This window comes from Cervus canadensis, chromosome X (assembly GCF_019320065.1).
Source record: "Cervus canadensis isolate Bull #8, Minnesota chromosome X, ASM1932006v1, whole genome shotgun sequence".
Lineage (NCBI taxonomy): Eukaryota > Metazoa > Chordata > Mammalia > Artiodactyla > Cervidae > Cervus > Cervus canadensis.
In genome coordinates, this window is record NC_057419.1 from 142,744,043 (window position 1) to 142,767,929 (window position 23,887).

A 23,887-nucleotide genomic window follows, 5' to 3' on the forward strand; every position below is an offset into this window, starting at 1 on the left:
ATGTGCACAAAGAGCAAGGCCAGGAGTTACTCCAGCAGTGCCCTCTGACCACAGGGGCGTCCCTCCGGTGATGCTGGTCTGTCCTAGGGGCTGTGAGCTCTCGGTCCAAGGAGGGTGGTGGTTGCCCCCTGTCCTGTGGTGAGGGAGAAGAGGGAGGTAACATGCCTCCACACAGGGAGTCAGCAGCAACTTTGGCCCCTTTAGCCCCTTTGGCCTGTGCCCTGCATTCCGGCTGCCATTGTGGGATCTTCTGGGGGAAACCAGGTCCTAGATCAGCTCGCTGCCAAGGGCACAGCTCGCAGCACAAACTTTGGGCCGTGGGAGGCGATAGGGAGGCAGAATTCTGGGAGCAAAAAACTCCTGGACAGAGGAGGGTGGTTTGTGAGCCCCACAGGGCCCAGCTTCCCGCCTCCAGCCTCCTCCCGTGGGAGTCCCGGACACAGCAACACAGCAGGTCGTTATTTCAAAAAAAGTCTTTTAATTGTTCAAAATAGCACAAAACGACATCGCACTATGGTAATATTGAGTCACAAGGGTTACTCTACAATAATGAATGGGCGTACTGTTTCCAGAAACAGAGAGATCAGAGGGCGCTCAGGGATCGGGCTGGGGGGAAGACAATGGGATCAGGCGGTGGGCTCCAAGGTGACTAAACGTGACGTTTTCCACAGCGAAATATACTATAATACAACAGAGGCCCCAGAGGGTGGGGGCTGGGGGCAGGGGTCTGCAGAGGCTGGGGTCTTCCCAGCCCCAGCTGCATCTCCAGGGCAGAGGAAGGGGCTTTGAAGACATCGGCTGTTCGGTTCAAATCCTTCGGTGCGACTTGCTTCCAAGTCTCACTCCTTGCAAAAAACCTTGGACATGGGGCAGAGCTGACACTGGACTAGCCACTCCCAGCAGAACCCAGAGCCCAACTTTGTAGCATTGATGGTACTGCACGACTTGTCATCCCAGGCAGCTTCAGAGGCCGGGTTCCTGTCCATTGCGTGCCAGCCCTGCCCAGAGAGGGTGGCCACGGAAAGCGGCAGCTGTGGGTGTTGGATGCTCTAAGCGCTCATGCCAGGGAGGGAGCCTGGGAGTTGTGGAGAGGGCCACAGACCCAGGACTGGGTATCGGGTCATGCCCACGCCTTTGCACCATCATCCTCAGGAAGTCTGACTCTGGGCTCTAGTAGACTCTAAAGCTCAAGCCTCTAGATGTTGGAGCCACAACCCATGAGGGGGGCAAGATTTGACCGCTCACCCTCCGTCATCCCAGAGGCCTGGGGACAGGCAGAGGGGCACAGGGCAGGGGCCAGAAAGAAGAAAATCGCATTGGGCAGCAGACACCAGACCCACAGGGAAAATGCCATACTCCTCCTGCCCTGGCCACCCCTCACTTTTTCGTCCAGAAAGATCCCTGCCAAGGCTTTGCCAAGGAGAAAAGGTAAAAAAAAAAAAAAAAAAAGACAACAGAAAAAGATACACATTCTGTACACAACTAACAACAACAAAAAAGGGACAAAACCCCACACGCTAAGACTAAAATTACAATAAAACTGTTAACTTCACCCATTTCAACTTAAAAAAAAAATACAACAAATGCAGCAGTTGGTGATGTGGCCCCCAACCCCGACCCCAGAGAGGCCGTAGCCGGGCTCAGTGGGAGGGCTCCTTGAGGCCCCAGGTGGGCGTCAGGAGGTTTTCACAGAACACTGCTCAGGCCACCCCGGGGCTCCTTCTCCACCCCTTGCTTTTTCGTTCGCTTTTTCTTCTCTGAACGGGTAAGAGGAGGGGAGGGAGGACGGGATGGGAGGACGAAGGCCTCTGAGAAAACGGGTCAGCTTCCCATGGGACTGCCAGGCAGGGCAGGGTTGGATAAGCCAAAAGGACAGGCAGGTATCACATGGCAAGAAATGCTAAGGTCACAAAAGAAAATAGAACCAGACAGATACCCGGTTTGGGGGGGGATGCCCCCCAAGCCTCTGAGACTAGAGGCAGGGAAGAGGGCCAGGGGGTGCTTCTACAAGCGCCCCCCCCCCAACTCCTCGGGCCTTAGCTGATCCCTGGAGCCAAGGGCAACAGCAAGGGGCGTGTAGACTTTGGAGGCAGGCTTTCCGTCTGCTCCAGTGCGTTTCAGTCTTTCCCTCGAGGGCTCCCTGGAGGAAGGGGGGGCACCCACTCCCTCACTCGCTCTTTAGCATCTGCCTTCCGCTCCCCCCTGCCCCGCAGCCATGGTAAAATGTGCTTTCTCAAGATTCTTGTAAAAACAGAGAGAGAGGAGGGGGAGAGGAGGGCAGCCGCTGGCTCGTGAGGGCGGAGTGCGCGCCGGGCAGTTGGGGCGGGCGGCGGTCCTGAAGCAGAGGGGAGGCTGGAGAAGAAGCCAGGCGCCGGGCAGCTGCCTCTCACTGACCGTCTGCCTTCGATTTCTTTGGCGCGGATTTCCTTGGAAGATGAGAGGCAAAGGCAAAAAAAGACAGGGTCAGCGTGGGTCTGCGTGGTGAAGCGAGCGGGACTTGGCCAGAGCTCCAGCTGCCCCCCAGGCTGGGCGGCCCCCCACGTTTCAGGAGAAGCAGGGCCCAGCTGTCCCCACTGCTCCTTGCTCTCGGGGTCTGCCTACTCCCGGCCCCAGAAGGCTCTTGGAAAGGCACCCCCTGCTTACATTTCCGGAGACGACATGGGCCGCTTGCTGGCCGGCTTGGCGCCAGAGCTGTCTTTACTGGTTTCTGAAAGCAGAGGGGGGGGAGTGGGCGGGCAGCCCTGACGCCACCCAGCACAGCGCAGCCGGGCACCGAGTGTGCCGGCCCCTCCAGTGGGCATGTGCCCCAGGGTCCTGGCCACCCGCATGCCACCCCCCAGGGCCATTCTGGACGCAGCTTAGAGGCCTCTGCTGTTGCCCCCCCAAGTGACAGAGCAGCCCGAAGCCTGGGCGCCCACCCCCCACCTCTGGCTGCAGGTCTTATTGGCCCTCCCCATGCCCACCCCCCTCCAACAGCCCCCCAAGGAGCTTTCTCCACCAGGCGAGGTGTGGGATCCACCCACCCCAGAGGGTCAAGCTCACCAGGCCAGCGGCTGGCAAGAGTTCTCCCTCCCCAGAGTGAGCCCCACACACACCCACCTTGCAACCACCTGACTTGGGTGGCTGGGCCATAGCCCTTCTCATTGCGGGCGGCAATGCGGAAGATGATGGCGGGCTTGGTGGTGTAGTCAATGTGGGCGTTGGAGAGGCTGGAGGACTGCACGAGGCAGGAGGGGCTGGGCCCACAGTACACCCGCATGAAGGCCAGCTGCGCCGGGGTCGAGCTCTTGGTCTCGCCGCCAGCCTGCGCGCTCTGGATGGCCAGGTACACTGAGTACTCGATGATCTTGCCGGAGGTCACAGAGGGCGGCTCCCAAGTGAGGTGAGCACCGTCTGGACTCTAAAACAGAGGAAGCAGAGGCCAAGGGGGCCGTCTTCGGCCTCTGTGACTTATTCCTCCCCTGCCTGTCGGAGAACAGAGAACCTAGACCGAGTCGAAGCTTCCAGAGCTGACAGCTCCTTCTTCACCCCGCTCCTGACACAACAAACCTATTTCACAGCAGAGCTCAAGGAGCTCCAAAGAGATGGCTTCGTCTGCCCCCACCTAGAAGGCAGCGTGACACAATGGCAAAATGAACCGGGACTCCAAACACTTTCCTAGACCTGTTCTGTCACCTAACAAATGGCTTGTCATTTAGCCTCTTGGTGCCTCAGTCTCCCCATCAGAAAAATGGAGAGTCACAGGCCCAGACCTCATCAGGGAGTTTAGGCATTAGAGGATTAGGTGAATGAGCACATTAGTCATGGCTCACGCTGTGTCAGAGAGGGAGAGGCCAAGAAGCTTCAGCCCAGACCCACCGGACTCTGCCTATATCTCAGGAGCCCCTCCCAAATTACCCCCACCCAGAGCAGCAAAGAAGAAAGCCCCATGAGCACGGACTTAGCTGAGGACAGAGGCTGATCTCACAAGACTCACTTTGCTGATTTTAATGGCACACGGGGCCCCCGGGAAGCCAGGCAGACATGTTTTAAAGGCTGAGATCTCACTGAAGGGCCCCCGGCCGCAGGCATTGATCCCGGCGACGCGGAACTTATATGCGGTGCCTGGCTGCAGCTCCTGCTTCTTTAGCTGGTTGTAGTCGGGCACGGTGCCCGAGTCATCCTACAGGGAGAGATCAGGCGAACAGGAGAGATGAGAGTGACGTGAAGCCCACCACTGAGAGGGCTGCAGGAATCAGTGGAGCACTTTTCCACCATGGCGACAGTGGGGTGGGCAAAGGGCAGCCATGGCAGCCCCGTCATGACCAGGGGGGACAGGGCGAGGGGGGCCAGGGCTGAGCTTTGCCACTGCTTCAAAGGCTGCAAAGGGGATAGGGTGAGGAGGGGTCAGCCCTGAGACGGAGAGAGCATCCCTTGGGAGATTCACAAGTCCCTGCCCACCTGAGGGTGTTGGCTCCCAGGGATACGTACATCAGTTGGGACAGCATCTTCGGGTGGCAGGAAATAGTGTGTCACCATCACATTGGTACCCTTAATGACCCCCACGTCAAACCACTGGTTCTCCTTCTTTACAGGGGCTTTGCTAGGTGGCGGTGGCAGGTCTGGCTTCTGGAAGGCAGAGAGGGAGAAGTGATCAGGACACCCTCTGAGTCCGGATTCATTAGCCCGCTCCCAACACCCTGTCACTCCAGACTCACCACGCCCAGGGATTCAATGCCATTGGCCACTTCCGTCAGGGTGGCCGCGGCCTGCAGCTTTGCAGGGCTGGCCACAACGACCGGCTGGGGGGCCACGAATGTGTTGGACGGGGCCAGGCCTGGGAAGGACAAAAAGGCATCAGCAGGAAAGGCCCCGGAGACTGGGCCTTCTGCACAGGAGACCCTCCCTCGGGCTACACGACAGGGCCCTCTACCCCGAGGAACCTGGGACCCCACTCACAAGACTTTCTTCCCCAGTCAACTGACTTCCCCAGGGGAGCGAGGCTGCAGGCCAACCCGCCCGTGGCCAGGCAAGGTCCCACATACTCTCGGTGGCCGTGGGGGGCAGCAGGCCCACGGTGCTGGGCACAGCTCCGGCCAGCTCATTGAGGCAGTTGCTCTCGATGGTTGGGTCATTGAGGCTGTCGGCAGGGGCCAGCGCTTCTGTGGGCAGGTGGTGCTGCTGCTGCTGGGCCTGCGCCTCCTGGAGCTGTTGCTGCTGCACCAGGGCGGCCAGCTCCTGTTGTGTCAGCACGATGGGGATGGTGGTTGCCTGGCCTTCCTGGCCCTCGGCTGACAGGTGGCTCAGCTCTGCCTGCGTCACTGCCGCGGCCGCCTCTGAAGTATCCATCGGCTCCCCAGTGCCTGCTCCAGAGGCAGAAGACGACAACTTAGGAGGGACGCTAGCCCCGGCTTCCCACCACCACTGCCCTCTCAGAGCGACGGGCAGGATCCTTGGACACCAGCCCTCAGAGCCTGTCCCCCAGACCTCTCCCCTGCCTTCCCCCTGGCAAGACCCGCCTCCTGTCTGTGCACCAAAGTCAGCTTCGGTTCCGGTTAGGCCATACTGTGCCATCCTGGTGGCAAACAAGCTCCCTTTGCTCAGGTCGCCTGGAGGGAGGTGCCTGAAGCGTGGTTCGTTACCCCTGAGCGGCCTGTCCCTCCCTCAGGGCTACCCCCTGGCCTCAAGCAAGGATAGCCTGCTGAGCCAGCTGGCCTACGTGCAGGACTTACCCATGACAGCCTGCTGTGCGGCCTGGAGCACGGCCTGGATGGCCAGGGCCTGGGCCTCCTCTGTGGCTGCGGCCTGTGCAGCCGCTTCAGCAGCAGCAGTCACTGCCAGCTCCTCTGGGGTGAGCCCTGTCACCATGAGGGTGGTGGTGCCCGCCTGGGCCTCAGCCATCAGCTCTTGGGGGAGGGACAACTGGTCTACTTCAGACTGGGTGGGTGGCGGTGGCTGGACCACCACAGTGGCCACCACAGCCGAGCTGGCAGGCTCCTGGCCTGAAGACGGGTCCCCTGTACTGCTCAGATCCACGGCGGCCTGGAGCTCAGGGCTCTGGGAGGCTGACAGGACCTCGGCGGAGTCCCCCACCAGGGGCGCGGAGGCAGGCTGCAGGAGCTGCCGTGGCGGAAGCTGCTGGCGCGGCCCTGGCGAGGCCTGGAGCTCCTCTGGGGGCTGCAGGATGTCAACAGCAGAGAAGGGCATGTCAGAAGTTTCTGTGTTGGCTATGGTCACTGTAATCGTGGCCGGGATGGGGACTTCGGTGGTCAGAGCCCCTGGGGCAGTCTCAGTCACAGATGAGATCTTCTAGAAAGGGAGAGAAGCCCTGTCAGAGGGGAGGAGAGGAAGACAGAAACCAGGCAGACCTTCATCTTTCCCTGTGGGTCGGGATCTGCATTCTCAATGGGTTGCCACAACCCTGCCTGACAGACAGGGACAGTACATCACTGAGCGGCAGGAGGCATGGCAAGGCGAGACTTCTGACCCACTGGCCCATTTTAACCCAACCCCAGAGAGACCCCTTGGTCTCATGAAAGGGGCCCACCAACTCCTCCTGTGCTACTCCATAGCCAAGTGATGAGCCACAGGAACCAGCTACAGCAATAAAATCACCCACAGGACACCCACCAAGGACTGGGGCCTCCTGTGCCCTGCCCTGTTAGGCGAGAAACTGCCCTTTTATGGTCTGGAAACGGGGCCAGGAGCGGCGCATGCCTGGAGCAACAGCGCCACCTGGTGTCCAGTTCAGGAACAGCATGGGCCCAGGCACTCCAGGTCACAGGGACCCTCCTGGGCTCTTACCGGCACCGAAGGGCCTGGGACTGGCGTGGACTGTGTCACGGTGGTCACAGCCCGTGTCAGCGTGGAGGACACTGTTGTCGTGATGGGACTGGAACTGGCGATATTCACACTGTCACCCTGGGTACTCTCCACCTCTCCCTGGTCGCCGGCAGGTGGTGGGGGGTCTGATGGGGCAAGCAGAGAACGGGGTGACAGGCCCTCCTCCAGCAGGGCTACCACCCAGCTCTGCCACCAGAAAACATGGCTGCCTGGAAGACCTGCCCGTACCATACAACCGGGCTGCACAGAACTGAACTGCAGGCTTCTTGGTGAGCCCTGGGCCTGGGAGCCTGCAGGGACCTGGCTGGTTGTGTCCACCTACCTTGATTGGAACTCATGTTGGAGGTGACAGTGGTGGCCGTGTGTGTGGTGCCTGTCTCGTGCGTCTCACAGGGCGGGTTGGAGCACACCCTTTGCGTCGGGAAAGGAGTGAGCAATGAAGCGCCGGGCTGGGGGGCGACTGCGGGCGGCACCGCCACCTCCAGGCTGGACTCCAGGGTCCTGTGGGAGGGGGTGGCATCTGGGAGCAGGGCGCCCAAGCTGACGGACATGGTCGTGCCAGTGGAAGCGGTCTGGTGCGTCTCACAGGGCCGGCTGGTGGGAGGCTGCTGCCCACCCTCTGGCTGGCCTGCAGCCCCTCCGGACGTGGCCGTGGTGGGTGTGTGGGTGGTACCCGTCTCGTGGGTCTCACACGGGGGGTTGGAGCAGACCTGGGTCACGGTGGCTGAGGGGCACAGCAGTGCCTCCAGAGCCGCGGCAGTCACAGAGGCGCTGGCTGAGCTTTCATACACCAGTGTGGGGGCCCCCAGCAGCTCGTGGGGCTCCCCGGCACCCATGGCAGAGCGGGCCACAGTGGCCGTATTGGTCGTGTGCGTGTGATGCACCTCCAGCTGGCGCCCCACGGACACCAGTGGGCCCAGGCTGGCGAGGGACCCTTCCTCGCCACTGGGCCTGACCTGGGCACTCAGGGGCCCCAGCTGTAAGAGAGTGGCACCACGGCCAGCGGCCTCAAGGGCCACGCTTGGTCTGAGGAGCGGGCCGGCTGAGCACGGGGCCCCGGTGGCCATCACAGTCATGGTGGTGCTGGTTGCGCTCGTCTGACGGGTTTGGCATGCGGGCTTGATGGAAACCTGGGCTCCCTCTGACGCCCCAGCAGCCACGCTGACCCGGACTACAGTGGGAATGGTGGTGGCCGCGCAGGCGAGCCGGATGTCTCGCCGTGGCCCGCCTCCGATGCCGGACATGGCGGTGGTGGCTGTGCTGGTGGTGCCGGTCTCGTGGGTCTCGCATGGCGGGTTGGAGCAGACACGAACGACGCTGCCATTCGGCTGGCCCACCGTGGAGGTCACAAGAGCAGCAGTGGCCTCCTGTCTGTCGCAGACGAACTGCACTTGGGTGGGCTGGGGGTGCCCCCCCAGATTAGCGACGACAGTGGTGGTGGCTGTGTTGGTGGTGCCCGTCTCGTGGGTCTCACACGGCGGGTTGGAGCACACCAGGGTCACAGTGCCGGGCTGCACATCACCCTGGCCCGAATCAGCGATGGTGACCGTGGCCGTGGGCTGTTCCGTAGTAGGAGAGGCCAGAATGGACACTGGGAGGTCGTGCACAGGCTGGGCCTCCACTCCACTTGGGGCTGTGATCAGAGTCACCTGGGTAGGCTGGGAGACAGGCTGGGGAGAGGGTACACGGGGAGTTAGTGCTGCTGCCCATCCTCCCGCATCTGCCCCTGCCACCAACCTGCAGTACCCCCTGGGACCAGTGGCTTGGCACCTAAAGCAAAAGCCCTGGCAAGTCTAGGACCTGCTCACCCTCACTCCAAGACACTGACTGGCTCAGGGACCAGGGAAAATGAACCGGGAATGGGTGGAGGAGCAGGGCCTAGGCTGGGGCAAGCCCTCGGTCGGGCAGGGGTGGGGGGAAAACCTGGCTGACCCTGTGCTGTGCCAAGGCCAGCTTCACCACTTCACCAGGAATTCAGCTCAAGATGCACAAAGAACCTAGTGCTCAAACGCTAAACATGGCTGAGATATATCATCTCAACTTGACAGACTAGCAGGCAGTGACTAAGAATCGCGATTATGTACCTCCAGAGTAACCATCCTATGGGTGCCACATGCGGGAGGGGAACCAAGGGCCCGCCGGCACACTGCAGCTCCGACTGCCCTACCTGCATGGTGATGGTGGGCGTGGTGAGCCCAGCGGCCGCTGTCAGCGTTGTCTGTGCTGCTGACACGGTGATGGCAGTGGGGTTGATCACCTGGCTTGAGAGGGTGGCGATGGTGCCCAACGTGGTGATGGGCGTGGCCAGCGAGGCGCTGGTGCTATGGCCCCCAGCTCCGGCCAGGCTGGTGGAGACGGTGCCTGTCACTGTGCCCAGGGTCGTGACGCCTGGAGGCGGGGAAGGAGGCGGGTGTGGGAGGAGGTCAACGGCTGGTGCGGCTGTTCTCCCCAGGTGAGTGGGGCTGGGGCACACCCCGACCCTGCCCTCACGGCCCTGTACCCTGAGGCCTCCATACCTGTGGTGCCCTTGACAACCAGTGTGGTGACAGCCGGCTTGACAGCAGAGACAGTAACGGGAGTGACCAGGCGGACGCCCCCCATAGGCACAGTGCGGAGGATGGTGCCTGGCTGGCCAGGTGCGCCCTTCAGCACCACCTGGAAAACCAGAGAAAAGGGCCCCCGTGTCACTTGGGGGCTGGCCAAAGCAGACCCTCTGCTGCCCCTCCCAGGCCCCTCGTGGTCTGCTGCGGTCCCGGGCTGGACCCTCGGGGAGGACAGGGCCGGGCACACCTCACCTGGGTCACTCCTTGCTGCCCGTGGCCCGTAGCGATTTTGGGAACGGCTGTGATGATTTTGGCGGGGGCTCCAGTTCCAGAAGTCATCACCTTGGTGGTGATAATGGTGATGGGCGACTTGATGCCGGCACTGCTAGTCACGCCTAGAGGAGAGGGGGGCAGCCTGGCTTTAGGAAGGGCCAGGCGACAGTGCCAGCCTCCCACCCAGGCCCGCTTCTCTCGGGCCCTCTTTTCAAACAGTTATGCCTGTTGCCCCTCAATTAAAACCTAGTACGAACTGCAGCCGTACCCTTGCTACCTCCTGACAAATCGTAAACAAGAGGCAAGGAGAGGGCAGACGGGAAAATCTTACACAAGAGGCAAAGAGAGGGTGGAGCAGAGAGGAAAACCTCAACGGAAAGACGATGCAGACTGGCTACCCCCTCACCTGCTTTCTCCCCAGCACACCGGGGAAGGCCCCTACCCGTGGCGCCCGCCTGTGTGATGATAGCCGACATGGGGATGGTCTTAATGATAGTCGTGGTGCCGGGTTTGGTGGTGCTGGGGGACACACTGCTGATGCCCAGGATGGTAGGCTTAGTCCCTGCCCCGCTGGCCTGCGTGGTTGTGATGATGGTAGTAGGCTTGCCATCTGCAGACGTCACCAGCTTCAGGATGGTCCCGGCTGGCAGGGGTCCTTTAGTCTGTAAGGAGAAAACGCATGGGGGGAGGAAGGCTGAGATGAATGGGCATCACTGCTGGGATGCAAAGTGTGGCTTTGTTGTCATTGTTGAATTTTAATGAAGTCTGGTTGCTCTATGATGCTATGCTAACTTCAGGTGTCTCTGTCATTTTTTAGAAGAACTGCAAGTTTAATGGTGAGTCTGGTCTGGCCAGGATTCACTGCCAGCCCAAGCAGCTTGGACTATTCTGAAGACTGCAAGTGACAGAACCAAGCAACAGGACCTTCTGAGCCACTCAAGCTCATCTAGGCAGGGTCCCAGTCTAGGGTCCACAAGCTCACCTGGATGATCTGAGTCACTGGGCCTGTAGACGCCTGGCCTGTGACTGCCGAAGTCTGAACCGGTTTGGTCTGGACCACTGACATCACTTTGCCCAGATTGGAAATCTAAAAACGAAACGACAGAGCACCAAAAATAGTGATCCAGAGACCGGTCAAGGGCACGGCCTGGGGTGGGCGCTCCTGGTGGTGGTCACTCACCAGAGCACTGCCTCCTGGGACCGAAATGGGGCTCTTCACCAGGGTGATGGTCTTGGTGACCCCACCCACCACTGTGGTCACCACCTGGGCTTGCTGGGCCACTGTCACAGTCCCAGACTTGTGTACAGTGATGATGGGACGAGTAGACGTGTTGGCGGCAGAAGAGACAGAGGTCCCCACCTGGGCAGCTGCAGTCTTCAGCATGCGAGTAGCTGGGTTGCTCACCTGGAGATCGCAGAGAAGAGTGGTGGGTAGGTCACAAAGCACCCCAGACTCGACCTAGAACTGGTGGGGGGAAGAGCTGGCCCCTGCGCATTTGTGTATGTCCACCAAGCTCAGTTTCGTTTACCTCTCCTTTAGTGAAACAAGGGAGGTCACTGGGCCACAGGTCTGGCCACAAGGCAGCCACACCCCCATGGCTGCCAGCTTATTCCCCAGCCCCCACCAAGCACCAACCATGGACCACCATCCTCCATGGTTGGTCCAAAAGCCAGAAGTAGTGACCACTGTCTAACGACGATATCCAGAAACCCCCAGCCCCAAGGCTGTGAGCTCAGAACCAGCTCCAAGGGACACTCACCATGACTGGTGAGGAGGCCACCTTCACAGTGGCTGGGAGCGTGGTGGTGCCCGGCGTTACGGCCACGGTTTTGACGATGGTGGTGCCAGCCGGGACACTCAGGACCGTGGGTGCCGAGGAAGGAGGGATTTTCTGAGTGGCAGCAGCCGCGGCTGCCAACGCAGCCATACCACTCATCTGTGGGCTGCTGCCAATGACCTGCAAGGGACACAAGGAGTGTGAGCCCACAGGGAACACCAGGCCCGAGGCGGCTCCAATCCCTGCTTCCTGGAGCAGCACCTCTCGGCTTTGAGGACAGCCAGGTGCTGCTCTACTGACCCCAGACCTGGACTCCCACCACTGACCAGGCCCATGTCAAACCCCAGCTGGCTAGCTTCTCCCCTCAGAAAATACACATTTAACATGCCCTTGAGATCAGATGGCGAGGAGATCATTCTGAGGTGTCAGCTTACTAATCCTGAAGTTAGTGCTGAGGTCGCCTCATCAGCACTTTCCAGGCCCTGGATGAAAGGTGCTAGCGCAGGGTGGGAGTCAAACCCTGCCAGTGCGCCACTACCAAGAACGTCCCACCACGCCCTGCCCTGGCTCCTTACCGTCCCCTGGGCGCTCTGTGTAGGCACAACCATCCGCACGCCTGCGGGAAGGGAGGTCACGGTCACGGGGGCTTTCCCAGCCTGGCTGGCAGGTCGCATGGTGACTAACGGGGTTCCCGTGGTAGCCTGAGGACCAGTCACTTTCAGCACAGCCGGGACACCTGCTCAGAGAAGGGGCCGAAGTGAGCAACTTCCGGGATCTGCTTGGGCTTCAGCTCCCGCCCTTCCAGCACCGCTCGGGGACAGTCTCTGCAGGTCAGGACCAGGCCTCCGCAACAGCACTCAGCCTCCGGTCTGCACTAACGGCCTCCAGGCGTGCGGTCTAGCAGCCCCCGCTCAGGCATGCCACCTCCGGGTGAGCCAGTTCCTGCCCTCGAGCGCCCGGCTCACCTTGAGTCCTGGCTGCGGCGGGCACGGAGATTGAGCTGCCAGGCACCGTCGGCAAGACCTGGATGGTGGTGGTGGTCGGGGGCGCGGCAGCAGCCTGGGGCAGGAGCGTGATGCCTACTTGGGTCAGCGGCTGCACGGCAGGTGCGGCTGCTGCTGGGGCAGGGCTCTTGGGAGGGTTGGCAGGCACAGACGGGACTGGATTGGGTGTGGGGGAGGTGGCAGTGGCAGCCGTGGCAGGAATGTCATATTTCTGGAGCTGCAGAAGGTAACTGTCGGCTGTCGCCACGGCCCCCCAGCTCACCTCCAGGGAGTTAGTGTTGGCTCGCACCAGCTGTACCCGGGCTGGAGGTGGTGGCTTTTCTATAAGAGAGCATCACTGGTGAGGAGGGAGAGGCAGACACTTTGGGGACAGGTGTGGAAGCTCTTCTCTAGTTGGCCTTACCTGTTTCCAGGTACCAAAGGTCCTTGCAGCAGACCTGGTTGTTCCAGGCCTTTCGGTAGCCGTCACGCCCACTCCAAATGTAAAGGCGGGTATTGATGGCTACTGCGCAGTGGCCAGCACGGGCCCGGGGAATATTGTCTTCCAGCGTATCCATCAGGATGGTCTCCCAAGCCATGGTATCTGGGGAGGACAGGATGTGAAAGTCAGCAGGGCACAGAGGAACTGACAACCCTCAGGGGCTCTTTGGCCTTTTGCTGTCAGGGATGGGGAATTAAAATCAGGAAGTCATCCAAGATTACTAAAGTAAGACGAAGACAAAAACAAAAAAAATACAATTCTGTATGGCAAAAAGATTGTACAAAATTAGAAACCACAAACTATAAACTGGGAAAACTACATGAGAGACACAGTCAAAGGTTCCCCTTCTTGCACATGGAGCAACACAAAAGCCTCTAGAAAGAGATGGGCAAAGAGGAACGCAAGTTACGGAAATAGTGACAGAAGATCTCAGAAAAGAAAAATACATACCCTCACTCAAGATAAGAGAAAGGCAAACTTAACCCAGAAGGTGCCTGGCAGCTTGATGTTCCTTTTGCTGCAGCCAGGGTTGAGGGTGAGCCAGGGGAGGGGACCGGGAGCTGGCCCGTGGGAAGTCAAGCACCTACTGGGCTTGGTGAAGAGCGTAGGCTTTGCCGGCCTGGTGAGCACCGCTAGGGACATCTGCATGTCCAGTAACATCCCCCTGCCAGCAAGGCTACCTCTAGGTTGTCCCTCTTCGGATACACCTGAACGTGGTGAGAACGGTGCAAGGATACTCACGGAGCAGCGTCGGTGCAAGTTTTGACACCACGAGCGCAATTCAAAAGAATGAGCCACTTGCCCTGCGAGGATGGGATGGTCTCCGGGACAGAGAAAACACAAGGGCCAGGCACTGCGCTGCGTAGAGCAGGCCACCGTCCTGTGTGCTCCGTTTTTAAGGAACCTATAAGCAATGCTCACATCTATAGCGTGGTCCCTGCAGGGTGGGTGAGAAACCACCAACAGGAAATGAGAGGGAGGCACTGCGTGGTTATGCCGGTGAGGAAGAGCCTATTCAAAACACGCCAAGGAGCGTCCCTCAGGGCGCTTAGACCACTGGCTACGCCTCGCGGAGTTCCAGAGGCACGGCCTAGAAGCAGCTCGGCCCCCTGCGGCCCCAACACAGCCCGCAGGCTGAGGTGGGCCAGCCTCCCGCAGCCCTCTGCAGGCCGCGCTGAGCCCGAGGAGGCCATACCCAGGTTGAGACAAGCCAGGGTGTTGGTACACTTCCACTCCTTCTCGTGTGTGGCCACTTTGACGTCATCCATGACGAGGGGCACCCAGCCACCAAACACGTACATTCTGGGACGAGGGAGGGAAGAGTAGGAGACGGTTGTGGACGAGGTGCCAAGCTCGAGGCCACCTCTTCCATCCAGAATGTCCTGAACACCCTGGGTCCTCTAGTTCTCCCCGGGATGCACAAAGCTCTGAACGTGGCCCTCTCTGCCTTGGTGGCTCAGCCCTCACAAGAACTGTGTCACCTCCAGCGCACAGAGCTTCGGTGTAGCTCACGCAAAGCTCCACTCTGTCCCCATCATCCTTACGTTCACTCTGGGACCTTGGCATTGACAAAGACACTCAGCTGCTGCTGCAGAGGATCTAGAACAATCTGTGTCCCTCTACCCTCTTTTTTTTTTTTTTTTGGTCCCCCAGGGTCATAAGGGGAAGACAGGGCTGCTGAATGCCAGCCCAACCAAAGAAAGGTCTCCTCAGGCCTCAGGGATTGCTAGAACGAAACTGTGAGCCCATGGGGGTGGGAGGTGGGGGCTACAAAGAGAAAAAAGCCACGGCTGGCTACTCACTTGTTTCCTATGGTCGTGGCCGAGTGGAGACTTCGAGGAAGAGGTGCCACCCCGCTGAGGCTGGGCTTATTCCACGTCAAAGTCTCTGTGCGGAGCAGTGGGAAGAGAAGGTTACTCACAGCGGGTTGGACACGTGCCCTTTGGCCCACAGGCTGTGTCCCAGACATGGGGAAGGCTCTGGAAAGCAGGTATTAACACAGCACAAGAACTGCACACCTGTCCTCCCAACAGGCCTTGAGAACCCCCCTGATCACCAAGCTCTGGCACTTCCCAAGCAGTCTTTCCCGAGCACCTGCTATGAACCAGGGCTGGGGCTGGGGGTAGGAGCCATCGCCATACCCTCCAGACGAACCATAACAGCTCCCACTCAAGAAGCACTCACCCACCGTCAGCTCCACCCTCTACAGACCCAGGGCTGCTAGGAATTCTGTGCCCAAAATGATCTCTTTAGAATGCTGACGCAATGCTACAGGACCACCTAACCCTCTATAGTTGTGCAGTCGGTCACCTTCTCTCCTCCACCTTCTTCAGGTCAAAAGCCTGAACTCCTTTCAGCCTAAACTCCTGATTCCTTGCCTGTCGACCTGCCCAAATAGTCCCTAGGGGTCTCACCGTGTCTGGGCAGCCCCTCTGACTGGGATAGACCAGGGGGCCCTGCTCCCGGAACACCGTGACCACTGACGAGTTGATAGGGACTCATGCTACCTCACCCACACAACGTCATTCTAGGCCGTTCCCTCTCCCCTCACTCTACTGCAAGCTAGCAGATCGACTCGGTCAGCAGAGCCTTGCGCTTTCTTAAACACTGCAAGCTCAGGGCAAAGAGAACAGCCCCAGATAGGTCCTATCCTGACCCAGTCACAAGTAGGGTTCTAGGCAGGACACTCCCCCTCTGCGACAGCCCCACCACAACACCCCACGCCAGCTGCCCAGCTGCACTCCTAGACCACAGGAGCAGCTACACCCACGTCATACCGATATCCAGGGTCCAGAGGTCCCCCAGCCTGCAGCCACTCATCCCTCCATAGATCACCAGCTTGGACTTCTTGTTGTCTTTCTCGGTGTAAACCACTGCAGTGTGAGACTCTCGGGGTGGGGGCAGGACACCATAAGTGATGGGAATGTCCCAGGCTACCACTCCAGAGCCCGGCCGCAGTTCCAGGATGTATAAGTCATTCAGGTACCTGGAAAAGAAAGGTCAGGTTAGGGCAGGCCACCCGCTTTGACGAGGGAATGGCAGACTCCTGAGGAGACAAAGCGGGGCTAACGCTACACGAACTCCAAATCCTTCTACCTCTGTCCTCACCCCTAAGGAGGGGTGCGAGTGGAAGGGGAGCAGCAGGATGGGGTGTGCTCAGCTGCCCTGCACGAAGCTGGACATGACATGAGGACCTCCGAGGTGAAAAGGGAGCACCAGCTCAGGACTACCTACAGACTTTAGAAAGGCCCTTGGAAAATACCCATCACGAAGCCTGCAGGCACCAAGAAGGACCAGCTCTAAACTGGGTCTGAGGAGCAGGAACCAGCCCAAGGCAAGGTTGGGGGAACCAAACTCTCCTGTTTCACAAATGAAAGGGACCTGGTACAGCAAAATTGACTGCTGTGTGGGCAAGCTCCCCAGCCTTCATGGGATTCCACACGAACAGGACAATGCCTCACCTCGGAATGTTGTTCTTGGGGTCCTCACTATCATTGGCCAGACCCCCAAACAGGTAACATTTGTTGCCCACAAGGGAGAAACTGTGCCCAAGTCGAGGACACGGAGGAGGCCCATTTTTGGGCGTCTTTGCTTTCAGTCTCTTCCATTCCCACCGGCTTGCCTGCAAAATCAAGGTTCAGTGATTAACTCAAGGGTGAGCTGGGTTGTTTGTCACATACGGAGGGGCTGCTGGGGGTGGGAGGGTGCACCTGACTAGGGTAAGAAGGTCTGGGTGGCACAGGGCCTGCCCACGCTCTGACAAGCAGGACACTACCTGGAGCTCGTAGAGGTCGTTGCTGTACTTCCCATATTCCACCATCCCTCCGAACACAAGCAGGCGTGTCCCATCGCACACGAAGCCATAGGCTGCACATCCAGGAGGGATGTCCCCTCTCACAGCCGGGATGAACCACTGGTTGGTCGCTGGGGGACAAAAGTTAGCAGAAGTCAGAACACCCTGGGAGCCACCAGAACCAAAACCACCCCCCCTCTGCCTCCCTAAACTCACCAGCCTTCAAAATACAGTCCAAGAAAGGACAGGCTAAGGCAGCGCCTCTTTTCCCAAGAATGTGGGACTTCTTCCTTTGAGCATCTAACTGCTGACCCTCTAAGCCATCTTCCAAACCCTTTGGTCTCAGAGACCACCCCAAAGTCACCCTGCTTCTCATCATAGTCATCTTAATAAGCAGGAAGTCACTGACAAGAGAATCTGTCAGCTTCTGGAGATGGAGCCACCTCCTGCCACTCTATGGGGACTTGGAAAGAAAGAAACAGCTAATACCCAAGCTACCCTCCCGGAGGCCCACAGCAGGCTGCACGTCTCAGTGGCTGAAAGAGCGAATGCTGCAGGCCAGGGGCAGCAACCCGAGTACAGGCCCAGGAGAGCCGTGGGGGCATGCTCGAGCTCTGCTGCGGTTTCCCCGGCGACGGTCCACAGCTCCCTCCTCCAGAATACGGGCAGAGGCGGTGGCGGGCAGCCTCCCAGCCCTGGAAGCTGCCTCAAGTCCACCGCCTCGAGCCAGGGTGGAGCTCCCCAACTGCCCCTGTTCCGCCTGGCACCCCCGTACCTACCAGGCAACCAATCCCTTGCCTGCCATGCCAGGGCTTCCTGGCAAAGTCACAGGGAAAACACTGCCCTCTTTGGAGGAACTCCTCCTGTCCTGTATTATTTGAAGGGCCATCCCCTGAAACACACACTGCACTCTCACCAGACACCTCAAACCAGCAGCCAGCTGCAAACCTGACTCCACGCCCCTCCATCAGTTTTGGTCAAACACAGGCGAGCAAATCAGGACTGAGGAGACGGTGGGCAGGGAAGGGACCTGAGCGCCAATGGAGCCCCTCCCAGGGCATGACAGGGGCCAGTCCCTACCACCCTCTCCATGCTGGGTAACCGGACTCCCACAGCTTCACCCTCAAGGAGGAAGAGACCTGCCCCCTCATCCCAAAGCACACTGCACCTCCCGGCATAAAGGCACCCTGGCTGGCCACTTCCCAGGTGGACACAGCTGTTTGGAACGGGCTGTGGGTCCCACCCTTGGTCAGGGGAGTCACTGGGCCTTGGGGACGCCCAGCACTCCCCTCCGTCTCCCCTGCCTGCTCCGTGCACCCTGGCCCCAGAGTCCGGAGATCCGCCTTATCCTTCCTCAAGGTGCAAAAACAAACTGAGAAGAGCAGCAGCTTTCCAGGCTTAAGCCCTCAGCCCTACACAAACTGGGGGGAGATGGCTCACACAGCGTCCAAAGGAGCTACATTCAAGTTCCCACAATAAATGCCGACACAGACCTCTGAACCTCCCTCCGTGGACATGGGAAAGAAAATAAAGTCGCTCAGTCACACCTGACTCTTTGCAACCCCATGGACTGTAGCCTACCAGGCTCCTCTGTCCATGGGATTTTCCAGGCAAGGGTACGGGAGCAGGTCGCCATTTCCTTCTCCAGGGGAATCTTCCCAACCCAGGGATCGAACCCGGGTCTCCCACATGGCAGGTAGATGCTTGACCATCTGAGCCACCAAACTTTTTAAAACTGGACACAGGAACAGAGGCCGAAAGGGGAAGTAACTGACCAGAGCTCACAGGGTCAAACAGACACACGAGACAAGAACCCTGTCCCTGAATAAAAGGGACCACCAGGTGCCTCCCTGAGGGCCGGGGGGAGACTACACGGGAAAGGGATGGGCCCACAGGTGTCGGGTCACCTGCCACCCAATTCAGGGGCTGGGTGAAAGGGACCAGTGACGTCCCAAGAGCTCATTCTGCAGCACCCAGGAGGGGCTGACCTCGTTCTAGAACACTCCAGGCAGGAGCAGGCTGTCAGGCAGCGCGGGTTCCGGGCTGAAGCCTGGTTCTGCCCTGAGATGGCAGCTGTCCCCTAATCCTATCACCCCTCACTCATCTAGGGGGGGTGGGTGGTGCACGACCCCTGCAGGTCCCTCCGCCCCCCTCAGTTCTGGCTTGCCGCCACTCTCGGCTGGGAGGGAGGCTAGGAAGAGACGTCTGTACCCTGGAGGAAGTGGCCCAGCGCCCCCCACCCACCCCGCCCTGCTTCCTGCATGGTGCAGGCGGTGGCAGGTGCTAGGAGGCACGGAGTGGGGGAGATGATTCTCAGAAGAGGTGACACGGGAGCCAGGGCCTTGAAGGCTGAACAGGACTTCCCAACAAGTGAAACCGGCGGGGCCAGGCAGGAAGTGCCTGTGAGAACGCGAAAGGCCGGGAACAGAGAGTGAACAGGTTGGAGATAAGCTCAACTTAGTAACCACTTAGCCCCAAGGAGAACACGCCCGGGAGGTATCCCCAAAGCGGGGGCCTGCACTTAATAACCGAACTGAAGGCCGAGATAGCCAACAGGGTGACCCTGGACCCAGCACGTCCCGCCTGAGACCCCAGGGTCCGCGTGTGCGAAAACGAGGAAGTTTCACTAGCCGCTTTCCAAAGCTCCTTCTGGCGTCATCAGCTGGGGACGCTGGAGAACCACTGAGGCAGACCCGCCTCGACTGCTGCTTCGCCCAGCAGCCACAGCCTCCCCACACCAGGGCTCACCCCACCGTGTCAGGGCCAGGGCCCCTGGGTGATCCACTTTGGTGTTGCCAGAAACTTCCCTGAGGTCGAGGATGGGTCTCCCAAAGGCTGGGGAAGTGTTCCACAGCCACCGAGGCGGAAAGACACACACTTCCTCATGCACCCCCTTCCAGTTCAGTGCACACCTGCCACCCCCAGCCCCATCACCCCCGATCTCTGAGCTGCCCGAGATGGCAAAGCAGGCACATGCCCCCCTAGGGTCTTTTGTCTTAGCAACTGGGAACTCTCTCTGAATGATGAGTCTCTCTGTGCATTCCTCTTACAGGAGAAGCTAGAGAATATGCTCTGACCTCATTTAAGACACAAGACACAAGGTAAGCAGGAGGCCGGCTGTCAAGGCAGCACTGAAGATGCCCTAAGAAGGATGCTGGGCATCTGTGCCCCGGCTGGTGGGAGAGAGGCCACACCAAGCCTGGCTCTCTGAGAACAGCAGAAGCTCGAGGCTCCGTCAAACAGGAAACACTAACATGCGGTGAGGACCGGAGAGCCGCATTCACTAGCAGCGAGAAGTCGCCAAGGGAGTTCTCAGGGCACTTTCTGAACTGGTACCCTGGAGGAATCCAGGGCTGCAGCCCTTTGGAAGGCTGGCTCCCACTACCACTACCACTACTACCCTTCCAGAGGGGGAATGAGTGAATGCCGAAATGGTCAACTCAGTTTAATACACGCATGTCGACAAAGAGGCCCCAAGAAGCAGTGGCCTTTGGAGCTGATGGTAATTAGGCCCCTGGCCTACTTTCTAAAATTGGCGTTCCGTGCCAAGGAACCTGCTCCAGGCCTTACAAGAAGGAAGGTGGTCCAAGGGGTTGAGGAGGTTCTGCTGAGCACACCGGCCTCTCTAAAAACAGCCCTGCCCCTCGGCCTTCCCTTACTGGGCTAATCGCTGCCGCCGCAGCTGTCCAAGCTGGCACCAAGCTCCAGCAGCCAGCCCAGCCTCCCTGGAGGCAACAGGTGCTCCAACCCAGAATGTGAAGGGCCACCAGCAACCCACCAGCCTCGGAAAGTCAACTTTGTAGGGTCAACCACTTACAAGACGCAATCACACTGAACTCTGTGCCTCAAGGGAGGCGCGGGCGGGGAGCACTCAACAGAGGGAAAGCTCGGGTCCAACCCTCAGCGCACTGACCAACAGCCTAGCTCAGAGCAACCTCGGAGCTGGGGGCGGCGGCAGCGGGGGTGGGGGGGAAGAACACGGGGTGCCCAGACCCGAGGACCCCGGCCCACCAGAACCCTGGGACAGGACGGCTAGGTGGCCAAAGTAGTTTGACAGATGAGCTGGCAGGGGGAAATGGGTTAGAAGCCAGACTCTGGCCGCGGCTGACCCCAAAGCAACCTGGAGCTGTGGAGGAGAGCTTGCTAAAAGCACACTATGAGCCGGGAGGGGGTTTGCAGCAGCCCCGCCTCCGCCTCTCAGGCTCTGGAACGGAACGGAACGCAACGCGCCCAGGCCCACTGCCCCCAGTGAGAACGCTCAGTCCCTCTCCCCGGACCAGCCTCCATTCAACAGGCAACTGGGGCCCACTAAGGCACCAGGTGTACCAACTGGCCACCACGGGGGAGGGGTTGCACGAGAATGCGGCGAAGCTCTAGAGACCAAGCAGGGGCACCAGACAACAGGACCACAGCAAGTCAGCCTGGTGGCAACACCCGGAGGCAGGGACACACCGCGGTCTTCGACTCTGACTGCACCTGACTCCTCCCAATGAACCCAGCCTCAGGTTTAGGGGCGGCCTGGGAATGGGCAGGGTAACCTCCTCGGTCCACTGCACGATGACCACAACGAATCCCTCTCTTCCAGCCAAAGGCCCCAGATCCAGACCACAGGCCATGGGAAAGGAAACACTGCAGGAGTCGACACTGCAAGTGGGGAACGGCAGCGTCGTCGGATTTGTGGGGTCCCAGGACGACAGTTCCCCAGCGTGGCACACCGCCCGCCCACCCCATCCCTGGGTCAGGATTGAGGCCGCTCAACTCTGCCCCTTTTCTCGAGACGGCGACCTCATCTGTCATCGAAAAGTTGTCACTGCTCCCCAAACCGCACCAGAGATGAGGAAGAGCCTAGCAGGCATTGGGGGGGGGGGGAAGGGGGTGGGACTCTGCGCCAAAGGGACGCATCCGCCCGCCTAGTTGGCGGGGGTAACGGTGTCTTGTCTGAAGTCACCACCGCGGGCGCCGCCCCCGCTCCCTCACCAGCTGGCCTAGAGGGTTCCTCTCCAATACTGAAAGACACCCCCTTCGAAGGCAGGAGAAGCAGAGGTGTCAGGATGGGGACAAGAGCAGGGAAGAACAGACAAGCCATGCAGAGCAAAGGGTCTCGGAGGGGAGTCCCGTGCGGCTGGAGGAGGGGGAAGAGGGCAGCCAGGGAAGGGAGGAGAGGAAGGAGAGAGAGAAAGGGAGGAGGGAAGGAGGAGGGAAGGAGGAGGGAGGAGAGGAAAGGAGGGAGAGGGAGGAGATGGAGGGAGGGAAAGATTCGAGGACCCAGCGGGCTTTACACTCACCCGTGTTGTACACGTGCAGCTCGTCCACTATCCCCTCGTTGCCGCCGCCAAACACCACGATGAGCTCCTTGATGGCCACGGCGCGGTGGCCGTGGCGGGGCCGGGGCACTGGACCCGACCAGCCCACCACTCGCTTCCAGCGGGGCTGCAAGAGCACCGCTGGCGAGTTGGCGGCTGACACGGCCGAAGCCATAGTTCCGGGAAAGGGCGCGGTGGAGAAAAGTCGCCAAGTGGGAAGGGAGCCCCCCAATTCCACTCACACACACCCCTTTTCGTCTAAGGTGGCTCTCACTGAGAAAGTGTTCCTCACACAGCGGTGGACGGCTCCATGGAGGCCGCCATCTTAACTATTTTCTCCTTCCCTTCTCCTCTTCCCCTTCTTCTCGCTTACCGCGTCTTGTCAAGAGCCTCTTGAAACTGTCAAGCGACTGGACCCGAGAAGCTGGAGGCCGTCGAGTCCCGCCGCCCTGACTACTTGCCTGGGAGCTCCCACTTACAGGCTCGAGCGGGAGGCCCTGGGAGCCGCCATCTTGAGCCGCCTCTCTCTCCTCCCTTCCTCAGTCGTAGCCCTCCCCTGCCGGAAATGGCGGAGCCCCGGCCCGGTTCCCACACCCCCCGAGTCCCCTGCACTGGCCGGCTTCCGGGGCGGGTGGAAAGGAGCCACAAGCGCAGCGGTTGTCTCAGCCCCGCCGGCGCTCACACCACAATTGTGGGAGCCGCCATCTTGAGACCGTCCCGCTTCCCCGCCCAGCGCTTAGTGTAGAGGCCGCTCCCTTCACAGCCTCGACACTCGTAAGGAATAGAGGCGCGCCAGAGGCCAGTGAAACGAGCTTGAGTTCTTGAGGGCTGCTCAGATACTCGCCCCGTATGGCTCGTGAGGTCTCCAGCGTCTACCCTTAGTCCGCCTCTGCTGCTCAGGCTGCGCCTGCCGCCCTGGGAGCCGCCATCTTGAAACTAGCTCCCCCTTCCCCCCTATTCTCTTCCTCCCGGGTCAGTTCTTCCACTGCAAACCAAACGCAAGGCAGCGTCCGATCCTCGCTTTCCTCTTTATGACTCCTTTCCACAGGAGCCGCTTCAAAAAGGCAGAGTTAGGCCCCGAAGTGGCAACTGTACGGCAGGAGGAGCGGTAACGGCAGGGCGCTCATGCCTCCTCCCTGGGAGCCGCCATCTTGTGCGAAGAAGTAACAACTAAACATGGCGGCAGCGGTGGTCGGGCGAGGGGGCGGAGTCGGACGACGTCACTGTTTTTCACCCACCCCACCCCGCCCTCGCAGGCTTCTCCTCCCGGCTAAGGCCCGTTAAAAGAACTCCGCGCTGTTTCGCGGCAAGGGACCGGGGCCGCTGCACGCTAGGCTTGAGGTCAGGCTGCGCTCGGGTCAGGCACAGGCGTGCCCAGCTCTGTTGCTGCCGAAGCGCGCCTCCACGCCTCCGTTCTGGGAGCCGCCATCTTGCCACTTCCCTTCGCCCGGCCGTCCGCGGGCGTCAATAGCGACTTTCAGCACAAAACAAAGATGGCGGCTGCGGCATCTGGGGAATGCCCGGATGAGAATGCCTCAGACGCGGTTGGCCCCGCCCCCTTGGGAACTGCCCCCCGGGTCGCTGAAGGGACACTTGCCAGAGGAATCGTTTTAACTAGCAGTGGGGACAGGACACAGGTTGCAGAGAGTGCCTGACGGGAGACACTAATATCAGGCTTCGGATCGGAGAGCGGACATTTTCCCTCCTCACACCCAGCTGGCTCCAGGGAAGCAGCCCGAAGCCCGCCACGGGGGGAGCCGGGGGCGGGGCGAGCGTGGGCGATAACGCGGCCTGGCGCGCGACGCTGGGGGCGGAGCCCTCCCAAGCTCCCAGGCCTCATGCCCCGCCCCCAGGTGGGGGCGCCGCAGAGACCCCGCCGTCGCCCCAAGA

General features: G+C 60.1%; 1 protein-coding gene across 6 annotated transcripts; it reads right to left on the reverse strand.

The window, feature by feature from the left end:
• Positions 1-458: 458 nt before the first annotated feature.
• Positions 459-23,887, reverse strand: HCFC1 (host cell factor C1). Of its 6 annotated transcripts, none has more exons than XM_043457995.1 (26): positions 21,980-23,887; positions 16,677-16,825; positions 16,363-16,523; positions 15,679-15,887; positions 14,704-14,788; positions 14,097-14,203; positions 12,824-13,003; positions 12,382-12,741; positions 11,992-12,152; positions 11,399-11,596; positions 10,819-11,043; positions 10,621-10,725; positions 10,081-10,300; positions 9,618-9,760; positions 9,339-9,477; positions 8,990-9,210; positions 7,145-8,492; positions 6,784-6,947; positions 5,712-6,156; positions 5,025-5,342; positions 4,698-4,816; positions 4,471-4,608; positions 3,977-4,162; positions 3,100-3,400; positions 2,644-2,707; positions 459-2,426 (listed from the first exon to the last, which is right to left on the reverse strand). In XM_043457995.1, the coding sequence occupies exons 1-26, from the start codon at positions 22,170-22,172 to the stop codon at positions 2,387-2,389; spliced, it is 5,979 nt and encodes a 1,992-aa protein (XP_043313930.1). In that variant the 5' UTR covers positions 22,173-23,887; the 3' UTR covers positions 459-2,386. The 6 variants fall into 6 exon arrangements, with proteins under 6 accessions (XP_043313930.1, XP_043313928.1, XP_043313929.1 ...); XM_043457993.1 differs by having other exon boundaries at positions 5,025-5,345; positions 5,712-6,288; XM_043457994.1 differs by having other exon boundaries at positions 5,025-5,345; positions 10,045-10,300.